A 15,489-nucleotide genomic window follows, 5' to 3' on the forward strand; every position below is an offset into this window, starting at 1 on the left:
AATGTATGGGTCAGCACATGCAGTGACGGATTATTGTGCCTTCAAACCTCAGTCCAAAAACCAGTTAGACAAAACATCTGGATCTGATATTTCACAACGGTGCTGAAAAAAGACCTACTTCAGTCCTGCCTGCCTGATTTAAAACCTGCTCTAAACTCCAGAAAGACTAAATGCTGATTTTCCCGAGCAGCAGTTTGTCCTTCAAAACTCTAAACTTTTACTCAGAAACTAAAACTTCAAACTGGGTTCTTATAATAAACCATTATGACCATGATGGAACCCACCACACCGGCTACACTGGATGGTGGAGATATCCTGTCTGCTCAGGCCGCTGCCACTGGACCCTGTCGGCCACCAGGCAGCTGGTTCACTGTTCACATGACATTAAACAGTACTTGAGTAAATGTACTTAGTTACTTTCCACCACCGTGTGAAGGAAAGAAAAAAGAGTAACAACAGCAATACCAAAGAGGGGAACACGTTAAACTAATGCAGTCAAATCAAATCAAAAACAAGTCACATGGAAGGTCACCTGCTCTTTCAGATTTGACCCTTTTTAAATGGTTTTAGCAAGAGAAAGGCTAAAATTCCCACCGCCGTCGAATGCAGCATCAGCACAGCAGGGCTGCGTGCACTGGCTGCGCGTGGCCGCAGCTGTGCAGATGTTCGGTGTTGTTTCAGCAGAGATGAACAGGGATGCTCCACTTCCTCCTCTCGTGTCAGATATCTTCCTCTTCCCTGCTGGATTCCTCTTCCTCCCATTCTCCTCCAGAGCGAAGCGGCGTGGGCGGAAGACACGCACGCGGGCACATGTGTGTGCATCCACAGTGTCCACAAACATGTCCCACCCGGGCCGCAGCTCCCTGTAGAAAAAACTGAAACTGGAGAGGACTCGGCGTCTCAAGGCCACTTTGGTGATTCGGCCTCACTTCTCAAGTTTAGGCCTCGACTTTATCCAGACTAAGACGTTAGACCGACGTAATATTCAACACAGAATTTCTGCCTCTATTCATTTACTCTCAGTTGAAGCCACTCACATCTGCGTGAGGTCAAATTCTCGGCTTGATTTTCATTTCGAATCTTCATCCGTTGCCGTGCTGCTGGCGGTCGACGGCAACCCGGGAACACTGCTCCTCAACACGTACAGGCCTACGCACCTTCGTTTTGATTTTGATCAGGGAGGAGAACATCTGGCTCCTATGAAAAGACACATAACCGCCTCTATCCTGTCTTTTTTTTTTCTCCTTTGAGGAAAACAGAAGGATACTTTGGGGAATTTTAACCCCAAGTATCAGCAGAGAGGCTGCGAGTGTTTTTACGTAACGGTCCACTGGACACTCAGTCAACTGAACCCATTGAGAGTTATAAATTATGAAGATGACCAGTCATCTAAGCTTGAAACAGACCAACCTGCCCACGTAGCCCGGGCTGATAATAAACCGAAGCCTCTACAGGATGAGGAGAGCAGGGAGGGAGAAATGTTTTTCTCCAGCTGCAGAACGCGAGTCAGCAGGACCTCCTCGCTTTAGGATGAAGTTATCTCGTCCCTTTCGTTGAGCCAAGAGGCCGACCCGATCCGCTGGCCCGGTTTCAGCTTTTGCCTCAAGTGGAGATCCTTTAAAAGGTCCCTGAGGCCCTAGCAACTTGCCATTTAAATTTAAAGCTTACGAGGTGCAGTTTTTTCAGTGTTGCGTCGGCGTCTGTTTCCCGGTCGACATGCGTTTCCCCTTCATCCCACCCCCGGGATAATCCAAGTACATTTCGTCGTAGCAGCGGGATTTTCACAGGAAGCTCTCAGTTTACGTGTGTGGCCGGAGGCAAACTTGGTTTTAAGAGCTTCGTCCTTGTAGTTTATATCGAGTTCATGTGAGTCATGTTCCCGAATTACTGACTGTGTTCAGTCACAGAAGAAGGGGCCCGACAGTGGACTTTTGAACCCGGGACGGGTCAACGGGTCAAACCCAGAAAGAGGAAGCGGGGACGTGGATTGTGACGCTAAAAGTGGAAAGATGAGAAGCTAAAAAAGGACGAAGTGAGAATAGATGTCCAGAATCAGAATCAGTCTGACACACATCCTGTTATCTGCTGAGGGACAAACAGCGCTGGAGAGTGAGACAGAGACGTAAAGATTAGAGAAACAAATACAACAGAGAAGAGACACACTGTACTGGGAAAAGAAGGTGGAGTCTTGTCAGTCTGGTGGAAGGGAACCACACCTGCTGGAAACGTTCCCTCCTGCCCGTCTGAGCAAACCTGCAGCGAGCGGCTGTTTTAGGGAACGACTGAGCCCGAGAGGAGGGAAAGCGTCGAGAGAGACGCACCGACACGCTGTCGGTTTCAGTCTGCACATGGGACTTAGTGACACTAAGAAAAACCTAGAACCACACCGGCCCACTGTGAGTGATTCGCTCCTCGTCCAGCTGAGAGGCGCTCAACATCAGGCACCTCTTCCTCTGCTCTGCCAACACGAAGCGGGGCGGAGGAAGCGCTTTTCCCCACGTCGGGCCTTCGGCCTCTGCCACTGATGTTTGAAGAGTCTCCGCTTATGTTCATCGGCATGATCAGACGTATTGAGTCACTTGTTTCCACTGTTTCTCTAAACGAGGAAATGTTGTTAAATCACGTATCCGTCAAGTCACTGATCCCGAACGTATCGGGACCAGCGTTCACAGACGACGTGTTTGTTTTCCACCAAAACGTCCGATCCTGCAGCTCAACGTCCAGCGTCATTAAACTGGTTCGTGGTTCTGTTCAGCACCCGGTTCAGGTTCAGGGAAGATCCTGGTCTGGTTTAACACAGAAAAAGTTCACAGCGACCTCAGACACAAGCTGTTTATTTACACTGAACCCAAACCAACGTCTTTCCCGAACCTGAACCAAAGAGTCGTTGTTGCCCGAACCACAGACGGGACTCTGGGTGTGAACCTGGTCTCTGGTCCGGCAGTTGTTCGTCCTGTACGCCCACCAGCCACCTCCTGGTGACTCCACTGCTCTTCATAAATGTGTCACTTCATTCATTCATTCATTCAAAAAAAAAGGAAAGTTGCCTCTGAGCGCGATCCAGCCACAGATCATTATATTTCCTGCAAAATGTGTTCGCTGTTGCAGTTCAGTGTCATATGATCATATGAAATGTCTCAACAACGACTGGATGGACGAAGGTGACGGGACAGAATCCTGGCGGTGGCAGCGTTCAGGGTTAATTAGCTAATGCTAACATCATGCTAACATCAGCGTGTCAGCACGGCAGGCTGAGGTCTAGCATCGAGCTAATAGCCTCACAGAGCTGCTAACATGACTGTAGACTAGTGTTGGCCAGAGAGAGAGAGCGATGAGAGGATGAGAACAGAACCACCAGTTTCCTGGAGAGAGAGAGCGAGAGGGGGATTGCATGAGAATAAAGAGGGGGAGGAACAGTCAGAAAGGGAGAGAAAGAAAGGAAGTGGAACTCCTGCACAGCCTTGAAACGGCTCAAACTTCACGCTCTGAACCACACTGCATGTGACTCCCCACCTACACCACACAGCAGTAAATCACATCACAGGAAAAGCCAACAACTGCATGGGAACCTGACTGAACATCAGACCCTTCATACGGTGAGTAAACTCCTTCTAATAGATCTATACACAGAGCTGATACTGACTCACTCACCTACGCTTCCATCAAATGATGCTGATAGTTGTGTCGGTTCGCAGTTTTCAGTTTGGTTCGTTCTGCTGTGGGAGGCAAGTGAGCAACATGCAACATAACGTGAGCAGCGTAAGGGAAGCGCGAGAAAGGGGCCACCGCCGGAGCATTTTGAACTGCAGGACCTTAAATATTCACAGAAATATAACGTCAGGGCCCATTCTGAGTCAGGGAGCAAGAGATAAAATTTCCATAAATTACATTACATTAAGGTCCTAACAAGCAACAAGTACTTTCCTTGTCGAGTAAACAGTCGAGGGTTAATTAATTCATCTTAAAGTCTATAAAATGTCAGAAAAAAGAGGGAAAATGACCGTGATTGTTTTTCAGAGGTGACGTCTTCAGTTATCGTGTTTCGTCCGACCAGAAAGTCGCGGTGACCCCTGTTGTTCTGAAACGCTGGCTTCGACCCAGAATGGTGTTACGGGGAGAAGGAAGCTGAGCTCACGGAGCGCCTGGTTTCGAGTGTTACTGTGGTAACACCGGTGAAGGGCTTAAAACAGTTCTGACGAGGTGCTGTGGGTTATTTGCTGTCACGAAGCGTCTGAGTTTCCCATGCAGCCGCGGTTTCTTACGATGCAGTGACCTTGTAAAGAGACAAATTTATGTCATGATATGTTTAGTTTATCCTGTAAAATATGACTTAATTCTTGTAATATTACAACTTTTTAATACTTTACTCTCCTGACATTTTATGTTTTTCTCAAAAAACTATGACTTTATTCTTGAAATCTCTTTCCCCCCATATACGTAATACAAAAATACAATAACAGGGCGACAGTAATGATTACTTATGAGAGGTAAAGTCACCCTTAGACTGCTTTTACCCTCTAAATACAAAACGAGGCATTTGAATTTATGTTCCATTACTTTACGTGCTTCACATTGAAATGTAGAAGTAGCACAAGAAGATGAAAAAGACAAGAAAACGAAGAAAAGCACTACTAGTAACCACCCACACAGACCTCGGCAGTGCTGCGTTAGTTGTGTCTTGGCTGACTGACAGATTATACACACGTCCACGTGCTACGGACTCAACGCCCTTTTCACCACAAGATTCTAACGGACGAAAGGCCCCCAAGCTTTAGTCCAGTAAACGTGTTGCCATTGGGGAAAAGGCAGAAAAACTGCTCGATTGCCTGATTGATTGAGACCAGGGTCGCGACTGCAATCACACAGCAAGCTTTTCTTATTTTGGGGGTAATACTTTTGGGCTCGTGGCTAGGGCTATGTGGCAACGGGTGAAGAACAGAGATCGGAATGACTTGTCGTTGCTTCTCCTCAGTGCGAATACATTTCCTGTCTGTGGCTTTTAAGAACCACACTGAGCACTTCAGTGTGAGAACTTCTGGGCTCGCCACAATTTACCAGCTGGTGCGGTGATACGCGACAGAAAGACAGAGCTGTGGGAGAGGAATTCACTGCTGTCTTGTGTGAAATAATGTGACCGCCATAAACACAGGAGATCAGAAGACACGATATTTTTTCAGACAGGAACTTGATAATAGCTGACGATTCAGATCAGCGCAAGAAGCCGCAGTGTGATGACTTTAGCTTTTAGTGTTTCGGCTCCTTTATAGCCCCGACAGGTTGTCTGGGGTTGAACCCTCAGCAACGACCAACTGGGGAAACAATCACCTGGCACCAGCCGAAGTCGCAGGATCCACGCTGGGTCGGGTCAGGACGGGGGCTAAAAATAATTTAATCAGTCCTCTTGTTTTTACAAGAGTGGATGAAGCAGGACTGAAGTGGAGCCTGAGTGTGTGTGTTGGACTGGGATGAATCAGAAGTAGGGGGGAAGTGTGTGTGTGTGTGTGTGTGTGTGTGAACAGCAGGACAAACAGGAGTAAAGGAGGCTTTTTATTTGTGCACGTGCCTCAGTGTAAACAGAGCGCTGTGTGTTCGGTCCGTGAACACAAAAGGCTTCTGTGGGGAGTTAACGGGACAGACGGAAACTGCTTTTGTGACTCCTTTGTTGATATGTGAATGTAAAGTGAGTTACGGTGAGAACAAGACTATGAGTCTACAGCCCCGCTAGTGTAAAGAGAACCAAACTGTTACATAGATAAACCAAAGCCGGACTAGTATGAATTCTGATTTGATGATGGCACTACATGAAAAGTCAGAGGATCACCAACGTTAATGCAGTTCATCCTGAGGGGAACATGAATGTCTGAACCAAGTTTCATCCCAATCCGTCCAATAGTCGTTGAGACATTTCACTGCATGAGTGAGACGTTTGACCTGTAGTTGGTGCCAGGGAAAAAGTCAGAGGATCACCAAAGTCCTCAGAGTCTATCCTCTGGGGACCTCGAATTTCGGCAGCGAGTTTAAGGCCAGTCCGTCTGACAGTTAAGTCCAGGTCTTCCTCTCTGATTCGCAAACACGAACGTCACGGTGGCGCTAGAGAAAAAGTCAGGTGATCACCAAAGTCAGTGGGATTCGTCCTCTAGAAACCATGAACGTCTGTTCAAAATGTCACCACATCATGCCACAAAGAGGAAACTCCATATTACCGAAATATTTATTTTGATCCCAGACGAGCACCGAATTCGTCCCAACCTGGCTCAAGGCCGGACAAAGGAGGGGAGACCAAACACGAGTCGTGGCCAAAAACTAACTTTATTTTGCATAAGCGAAAGGGGAGATTAACATAAAGGACATAAAAGACGGCAGAAAGAAGAACGCTGGCTGACTGACACCAGTCTCCCCGACCGACCCGACTCCACCCGCCGGGGCTCCTGCAGGGAGAGGCCTGCTCAGAGAGGGTCGTCACCAATATTTCAGTCTGGACTAAAGTGGTGCGCCGACTGACGTTACCATCAGTAGAGCCAATGCCGGTAGTTGGTTAAAAACACAGATGCGTAGTATTGGCTGGCACTTTTTCATTGGTTTGTAATTTTTTGCTGTTTTACAGTATATGTGCGACGTTGATTTAACGACCAGGAGAAAACACAAAAATAGAATATGCGGGAATATATCACAGAATCATGATTATGTTTAAACTGTGTTGTGTTTCCAGGGATGGATCACCTCAACAACACCCGCCTCCCCACCAACCATTCAGACTTCAGCAGCACCTTCACCCTCAAGGTGCTCCCCCCGCTCTATTTCGTGATCTGCATCGTGGGTTTGTGCCTGAACGGCGTGGCCGCCTGGATCTTCTTCAGAGTGTCCAGCGACTCGGGTCTGGTGGTCTACCTGAAGAACATGGTGGTGGCCGACCTCCTCATGCTGGCCACCTTCCCCTTCAGGCTGGCGGTTCAGCTGGGTCTGGGCAGCTGGCGCCTCCACGTGGTCATCTGCCGCTACACCGCCGTGCTCTTCTACTCCTCCATGTACGTGGGGATCCTGTTCATGGGCCTCATCAGCCTCGAGCGCTACGTCAAGATCGTCCGACACACCTCCTCCTCCTCCTCCTCCTCCTCCTCCTGCAGGTCCAGTTTGGGTGGGATGTCCATGCTGCACCTCCTGCAGAACGTCAGCTCTGCCAGGGTGCTAGCGCTCCTCACCTGGAGCCTGCTCCTCCTCTGCGTCCTGCCCAACGTCATCCTGACCAGCCGTCCGGCCAACGAGGAGAACTCTCGGCACTGCATGCAGCTGAAGACGCCTCTGGGCGTGCAGTGGCACCGGGTGTCCACGCTCTTCAGCGTGTCTCTGTTCTGGGTGACGCTTCTGGTCCTGGCCTTCTGCTACACCTCCATCGCCCACCGGGTTTACCAGTCGTACCGCCGCGTGCGCCGCAACAGCAGCGACGTCTGCCGCAAGTCCAACCGCAGCATCTTCAGCATCCTGGCGGTGTTCTTCGTCTGCTTCGTGCCGTACCACATCTGCCGCGTGCCGTACACTCTGAGCCAGATGCCGTGGACGGGCTTCAGCCGGGACGCCCAGTTTCTGCTGTTCCAGCTGAAGGAGGGGACGCTCTTCCTGTCGGCGCTCAACGTCTGCCTCGACCCCCTCATCTACGTCCTGATGTGTCGGACCTTCAGAGAGTCGCTGCTGAGGAAACTGTCGGGGAGAGAGCGGAGGAGGTCCCTGACCACCGCCCAGAGTCTGAGCAACATCTAGGAGGAGAGGAGAGAGGAGACAAGGAGAGGTGGAGAGGAGAGGATATTTTTAAAACCATAACCACTGTAATTTACCGGCCAACAGACGCTGGAACTGAGCATCAGAGACAATAAAACCTTATCGTGAAGTGTCAGGTCTCCATCAGCGAAGCTGATTTTAAGAAGGATCAGTGCATCAACAATGCAACACTTAACATTGAAATGTAATCATGTAATAAGCTAATAGAAATGTGCATTAAAAAATACAGGATTATGTATATAAAATGGTGATCAATTAAATAACATTATGCTGTATATTATTAAATGAGATGTATGCAATACGTAGGATTCACAAAGCTTCAGATTCGTTTTATTTATTGATGAAGAACAAGGAAAAGGAAAAGGAACGGAAAGCAAAGGAAGACGCCACGTTGTGATCCTGGTTAGCCGTTGTGGAAGTGAAACTGGACTCTGGAGACCAGACTCTGCGGTGATGTCCAGTTCTCCTCCGGCATCACGTTACTGGTTTTTAACTGTTTAGTGAAATCAGCTGATGTGGTTTTGCGGCCCCGAGGTCGCGAGCCACTCTTCTCTCCGCAGCTTCGAATATTCGTACATCTGAGCTGAGGGTGTTGCTGAGGCTGAACCGTAAATTTTATTTAATCTCATGGATTCAACCAGCCTGTAAAGAACTGCTGAACTTTTTGCCTCAGGACTGATCAAATAAAATGTCATCAAATAAAACATTTGAGCTGTAAAACAACGTAAGAGTTCTTGCAGCTGCTTAAACACGTACTACTGTGTGTTGTTTGCGTTTCACTCCACAAGGGTGACGGTGTTTCTAAAATAAACCCAGACAGATATTTATTCACTCCTCCCTCCTGGTTTTATCCTCCCCCTTTTTAAGTCCTTCATATTCACATGTACATACACATCACTCTTCATTCTCACAGTCGCCCCTGAAAACTGACGCGCTGCCGTTTGCTGCACCTCCAGATGTGGAATATAATCCTGTGTTAACACTGCCCTGCCGTGGTCACAGTTTGTAATTCTAATTATATATATATATATATATATATATATGCACACATTGTGAGGTCCATAAGTATTTGGACAGTGAGACAATTTTTCTTCATTTTGTCTTTGTAAACCACCACGTTGGAGTTGAAACTGAGGGACTATGTAAGAAAACGTGGCCGTAATTCCTAAACAGTCAATGTGATGTTTCTGTCAAACACCTGGAATTAAAGCTGAAAGTCTACACTTAGATCACATCTTGATCTGTGCGTTTCAAATCCATCGTGCTGGCGCACAGAGGCAAAATTATTAAAAAAAAGAAATTGAGTCACTGTCCAAATACTTATGGACCTGTATTTCATTTATGGAGTGTATTTTACGTCTGTGACCGATGGGGGGCAGCAAAGACACACGGTAATAAAATTTCCACCACCTTTGACAGCAACCATACCACACTAACAGCACTTTCAAAGTAAAACTTCAAACTACGCAAATGCATGGTTACGTTTTCTGGTCGCGGGAGGGCGGTGTGCACGCGGGACGATAGAAGCTCTCACCTTTCTGCCTCTACACGTGCACCAGGAACCTTGACCGTGGAAGTAGGCGAACTCACGCAGATGTGATCGCAAACGTGATGACATGAAGGACTTAAAAGCGTATTTCTACAATTATTACAGCCGTGACCACTAGTACTGCGGCTTCTGTTGTAACTACTATGCCACACCCGCATCCCTCTGCGCCGCTGCTGCTCTTCTTCCTCTTCACAGCTGAGCTGGGGAGAATCCCTCCGGTTAAACTTCCTCCATCAGGTGCACGCAGGAATGCTGCTCCTGAAACTTGCTCTGTCGGTTTTCCCTTTAGCCCAGAGAGACAGCGGCCCGCCGCAGGTGTAGCGTTCTCCTCTTTTTGACCTCTGACCTTCACGCAGAGCCGGCTGATAAGAACCGGACTGTCGCACCTACGAGCTGAGAATTCACGCATGGGTGATATGTGCCATGCAGTGAGTTATTTATTCACCTTTTTTTCTCCTGTATAATTTGTCTTTGATATGTTATGAGCATAACAACTATAATATCTAACCTCATGCAAACAGAGGGACGACGCCAGGGACATTTTTGCATCAGCTATGACGGATGGGAATGCGTCGAGTCTGACTTTAATGCAGAGTGTAGATATGGTAACTAACCGTAGCGTAACCACATTGTTTCCCTAACCTTAACCAATCGTTTTTGTTGCCTAACCCACGGGACTTAACTGCAGTTTATTGTCATAACCACAGTCTTTGCTATAGCCCTGTTGCTAGAAAGAGAACCCGATTGGACCATTCTGCGAAACGCCGATTTATGTTGACGAAGCGGCTTTCGAGAGCAGACATCACGAAGAGCCTCGCGTCAAAAAAGAACGCAACGGACAAAATACACACACAGCAGTGTCAAAACAAGCTGTAGGCAGAGCCTGAGACGCGAAGCAATCACTGAGCGAAAAACCATTTAAAAACTCACCAATGACCAGGTGCTAAACCAGGAGGAGGCCGGGGAGGAGGCCCGGGAATGAAGTGTCTGGAAAAGGGCAGCAGTGTAGCAGGGAGGATGCGGCTGTTTCACACCGATTCAGCATCAAATGTTCAGGGTGACTATAAATTAACGCCTGTGCCGCCTGAACTACAGCGGCTCCATTAATTAACATCTAAACAACGGCTGGCTCTCAGAGGAAAAGGAAGAATGCCACATTTATTCTTTAGAAAAATCCCCATTCGCTTCCTCTCAGATGCTCAGACTGATCCCGCCCTCGTGTGAAGCTACGGTCAGCGGCTGGTTAGCGTAGCTTAGCATAAAGACTGGACGCAGGGGGAAACAGCTGGCCTGGCTCGTTCCAAAGGAAACAATCTCCACCTGCTAGCACCTCTGACGATTCACCTTTTTTACCGACGGGTTACACGCCGGGCTATTTCTCGGCTGGCAGCCGTAGCCTCCGCAGCCACTGCGGCTTTTTAGCCTCTTTTAGGGCCTTCTTTTGGCTTAGCACCAAACAGCAGACAGACAATGCTAAACACAAACTCACCCACTCAGTGGAGAGGCTGCTCCTGTTTTTAGACATTAGAGAAAAACAGCACAGACACAATTAGCAAAAGAGGTTTATCACAGCCATACAGGAAAATAGCGTCTCATCACTCTGCTTGTTGTTTTTGACTTGCAAATGAGCAGCAGAAATACATAGCCACAGCGTTATAACCACATCGGCCTTTTTCTGCAGCTCTTCTTCCTTCCCCTCCCTCCCACCCTCTGTGTCTCTTCAGTCCTTCCTGATCTGATCGGGGAGCGGGAGGAAGCCGCTTAGTTTTTCACATTGGAGATTCACACTGACAGACACGTTGTGAGGTGAGTGCTGCAGGTACGTCTACTGCACTAACACTAGACATTTGCCCCATCGCGGGGCTGGAAAATACTGTGATTCGCACACATAGTGTGAGAGTTGTTAAAGACAGAAAATCTGATCTGTTGTGTTTACTTAACTAGAGTACCAACACAACAATGTGAAAATACTCTAGTGCAAGTAAAAGTCCTGCCATTGAAATCCTGCTCAGGTAAAACTACAGAAATGTTGTCGGCTTTGTGTAGTTACCAGCAGTAAAAGTACACTTTTTCATGTAAAATGTGAGTAGTAAAGGATAATTAGTAACTCTGGCATTTCCACCATTGAACATTAGTGATGTCAGAGGATCAGAAAACATTAAAAACCTGGTGGTTGTGAACCTGGTCTCTGGTGTGACAGTCATGCACTATGAAACAGTGAACTCTTGTTTTTCTAAACTTGAAAGTGTGTGTATGTACAATCAGGTCTTTACATTGTTCACGTGCAGTCCATAACTTGTATGTGCATGTGAACTAAACCTGTGGGCTCCGTTTGAAATGGCTCACTGATCAGATCCATCTGAAGACACGACTTCATCGTGGATATCGTCCCATTTTTACATCACAAAATATTGAACCATGATTTATAATTACACTTCGAATGACTCTCAGCAAAATCTCCCAGTGTTTTTCTAAATAAACAAACGTGAAGACGTGGAGAGATTTGGGTTGAGAATCCGGTCCAGTTAGCAGTGCCCGGGCCAGCTTCAGATCAGTGTGCTCGGGTTGATTCTGAGCTGTGGTCCATCGTGAGTCTCGTATGACTCTGGCAACTAGAAACGTTGTGTTTAGACGGCTGTTGGGCAGGGTGCTGTGGTTAACTGTAGTTTATTTCAGTGTACATGCTGTTTAGAGGTTTTCTCCCCTGCTGCTGTGGTGACCTGGCAGTTCCCTCTTAGCGTGAACCAGTTTCTGTATGTAGCCTGGGGATGTTCTAACCACTTTCGAACATGTCAGTGATCATTTGTTGGGGTTAACCTCTTTTCTCGGAACATCCAGAAACATGAGTGACCTTGGGGGAGTGGGAGTGACGCCGTCCTCCAACCAGTCCTCAGTTGCCAACAGCATCAACACCGACAGTTCGACTCACTGCAAACAGATGGACACTTCGGGCCGCATCTTCTTCATGCTGATCTACAGTCTGGTGTTTCTGGTCAGTCTCAAATATTCAGATACACTCAGTCTCTCTCTCTGATGAGACACCTTCGTGACTTACTGGCAGAGTTTCTTGAAGAATTTATCCAAATGTCAAATGAATCCTGCCTGTACATGTTTTAAATCCAGTTGCCGTGCTCAACCTTTCTCTTCCGCAGGTGGGCTTGGTCCTGAACAGTGTCACTTTGAGGGTCTACTTCTGCAGAGCTCAGCAGAAGATGTCAAGCAGCGTGACCGTCTACCTGAAGAACCTGGCAGCTGCCGACTTCCTGATCAGCCTCAGTCTCCCCATACGAATCGCCCACTACGCCAGCGAGTCCGTCCCCGTCCACCGGATGTACTGCAACTTTGGTGCCTCCGCCTTATACCTCAACATGTACAGCAGCATCCTTTTCATGGGTTACGTCGCAGCTAACAGGTAGGCCTGGGCTGGACGGAGCAGCTTGTCATCGACCGGTCTCAGGTCCGGTCTGGTCAAGCAACACCAGATGGCGGAGGCTCAGCTCCAGTGGCCCTGCAGTCCTGAACAAATGATAAAATCTTCCTCAGTGACCAGGGGAGCAGAGAAAATGTTTGCATTGTTGGTATCGGTGTGTTAGAGGTGTCCAGTACATGTGTGAATGAATCCTCAAACTGAGGCGACTGTCAGCTTCGTGACAGGAAGTTACTTCCCTTTTAAAAGCTTATTGAAAGACGGTGAGAGCCTCAGAAATGGTCATGATGTGATAACTCTGTGGCAGACAGACAAATGACAGAAAATGGCTGAACTGAAGGATCGGTAACAAATGTCACAGCGTTAGCCGGTGACGTTTTTTACACCTTTGTATCTAAACATCAGTGACTGGGGACTGGTTTGCTTACTGGGACAGGTACAGAAGCTCATTTGAACGCTGATGGTTTGGTGTCACCCATCAAAGGGTGCTGAAATTTCAAAGAAAATTAAATGTGTCACTTCCTTTCACTTGAGGTGTTTGTTGAAGACATAGCACCACACACATCCGTTTTCTGCAGAGTCAGCCCTTTACTGTGAGGACTACTTCATCTTTTACTCTGCTGCCGCCCACCCGGCTGGTTGGTGTATTAGCTGGCCACATCTTCATCAGTTCCGTGCACTTTGAAGAGTAATTCAACAATCGTCTTTGCTCCAGACTCTTTTTTCTTTGCTCATTCAGGTTATTCCTTCGTATTCAGTGAGAAAAGAATCTCAATCAAGATTTCAGACGGTAAAACAAAACAGAACCAATCAAAAAGAACAGTGCACTGCTGGTCACTTGTAGCACTTCATTCACAAAGTTGAACTTTAGTTAATTTAACTGATGAAGTTCTGAGGATTTTTTGGCTTCTTTCTCGTGTAGATGTATTGGCAACGTCACACAATATCACTACATACAGGATGTGATGACCAGTGACCAAGACAAAAATGGAGCTGTGTTCTGTCGCCAGAGGAGGTCGTGAAATGCTCAGACCCAAATTCAAGACAGTCCCCTGTAAAGCCTACCTGTAATTCATTTCCAAAACATGAAAAGGGATTCAAAAGGGACCCAAGTCCAGCCAAATCCGATTCAACTAGACCTGAATATATTTAGGCCTGATCCCAAATGTGTTCGACCTGAGTTATTATTATCGCAAGTATTGCAGAAAGAAAATAAGTTTAAAAATTTTTCAAAAACGGTTGTCATTGAAAGGCGGGGAGCGTCGGCTACGCTTCATGTACTGACACCTGCCTCCCTTCTCCAGGTATCTGAAGATCGTCCATCCTTTGGGAACTCACATCCTGCAGACGGTACAAGCCGCTCACATCATCTCCACGGTAACCTGGATTTTCCTCCTGGGCATGACGGCCACCTACGTCTTCATGTCGCTCCTCACCCGGGAATCATTACCTTCTGTCCCCATCACAGACAGCTGTGCCCTCCTGCACAGTCAACAACTCAGTCTGCTCTACAAAATCATCCACACCTGCTCCGCCGCCATCTTCCTGTTCATCCTCATCTCCCTGGTCTTCTTCTACTACAGTACCTCCCGCAGGCTGTCGCTGGTACAGCAGCGACAGCCGGCATCCTCCTGCTCGAAGAAACTCGCCAAATCACGCAGGAACATGTTGGTGTTGGTCAGCGTCTTCTGTGTTTGCTTCATCCCTTACCACCTGGTCCGTCTTCCCTACGCCTTCCTGACTAGGCAGTGCTCCTGGAGCCCGGGGTTGTTCTACCTGAAGGAGGTGACCGTCATGGTGTCGGTCCTCAACATCTGCCTGGACCCGTTGATCTACTTCATCTTCTGCAAGGCCTTCCGGGCCCAGCTGAGCCTGAGGAGGGTGTTCAGCACCGCGCAGGTCGCAACGCGTGCACAGGAATCTGAGAGGAGAAGCATCAGCGGGCGTATGAGCGCCATCCGAATCAACAGGCAGACACTGCTCAGCTTAGCGACAAAGCAGAGCAGTGGACCTAATCTTAAAGCTAACACCAACACCCATGACTTGTGTTGTTAAGAAGCAACAGCCACATCGCAACCACAAATGTTTACAACCCCTGGCATCTGCAGGTAAAAGAGACCAGTCAGTAGGAGTCGGCCGCTTCAGTATCCTGCTTGTTAACAGACTTAGATTTTTCACTCTTGCACTTTGTGGTCCGGTGTGGCAGCAGGGGATTCCTTTTGCGGGTATTGAAAATTTGATGCAAAGTGATATCAGTAGACTGAAGTCGAGTTTCAAGCCAGGCCTTAATTTACCAGGTAGTGAAGTTGATAATTGATCCGATTTACTGATTGGAAACAACAGCTTTCCAAAAAAACCTTTTCAACGGGAAAGTTCGATCTTGTGTTGAGAATTGTTTTCTAAAAATTCAGTAACTGCAGTTGAGGGGAATTAAAAGAGTGCTGCAGATGTAAATATCTGATTGTTACGAGAATGCAGAACATCACAAAATGTGGTAGAGAAACAGTACGATTAACAAACGGTACTGGTCACCAAATTGAACCGCGAGGAACGTGTTTCCATTGCAGGGACTTACAGAGAAACTTAACACCAGGCCAACCCAACAGTCAACCCAACAACGGAGCGGAGCAGGGTGGGAAGTTAAAACACTGCAGGTCAGCGGGTGTTAACTTGCTCTTTAGCTTCCCACAACCTGAACTTTTAGAAAGGTCTGAGGCACTGGTGCGAGACATTTTCAACC

The 15,489-nt window shown here is 47.7% G+C and overlaps 2 protein-coding genes across 2 annotated transcripts; both read left to right on the forward strand.

Annotated features, from left to right (window-relative positions):
- Positions 1 to 353: 353 nt before the first annotated feature.
- On the forward strand, positions 354 to 8,481 carry LOC120791549 (P2Y purinoceptor 14-like). The gene is made up of 2 exons (XM_040129993.1): positions 354 to 3,596; positions 6,710 to 8,481. The coding sequence occupies exon 2, from the start codon at positions 6,712 to 6,714 to the stop codon at positions 7,753 to 7,755; it is 1,044 nt and encodes a 347-aa protein (XP_039985927.1). The 5' UTR covers positions 354 to 3,596; positions 6,710 to 6,711; the 3' UTR covers positions 7,756 to 8,481.
- A 2,588-nt stretch (positions 8,482 to 11,069) lies between these two features.
- LOC120792264 (P2Y purinoceptor 14-like) lies at positions 11,070 to 14,804 on the forward strand. The gene is made up of 4 exons (XM_040131337.1): positions 11,070 to 11,128; positions 12,161 to 12,314; positions 12,475 to 12,734; positions 14,054 to 14,804. The coding sequence occupies exons 2-4, from the start codon at positions 12,165 to 12,167 to the stop codon at positions 14,802 to 14,804; spliced, it is 1,161 nt and encodes a 386-aa protein (XP_039987271.1). The 5' UTR covers positions 11,070 to 11,128; positions 12,161 to 12,164.
- The last annotated feature ends 685 nt before the right edge of the window (positions 14,805 to 15,489 follow it).

The sequence above is a fragment of the Xiphias gladius genome, chromosome 7, assembly GCF_016859285.1.
Source record: "Xiphias gladius isolate SHS-SW01 ecotype Sanya breed wild chromosome 7, ASM1685928v1, whole genome shotgun sequence".
Lineage (NCBI taxonomy): Eukaryota > Metazoa > Chordata > Actinopteri > Istiophoriformes > Xiphiidae > Xiphias > Xiphias gladius.

Coding starts and splice junctions, on each gene's coding strand:
- LOC120791549 (XM_040129993.1), top strand. CDS start 6,712: ATGGATCACCTCAACAACACCCGCCTCCCCACCAACCATTCAGACTTC.
- LOC120792264 (XM_040131337.1), top strand. CDS start 12,165: ATGAGTGACCTTGGGGGAGTGGGAGTGACGCCGTCCTCCAACCAGTCC. Junction 12,315..12,474: donor TCTACAGTCTGGTGTTTCTG/GTCAGTCTCAAA, acceptor TCTCTTCCGCAG/GTGGGCTTGGTCCTGAACAG. Junction 12,735..14,053: donor GGTTACGTCGCAGCTAACAG/GTAGGCCTGGGC, acceptor TCCCTTCTCCAG/GTATCTGAAGATCGTCCATC.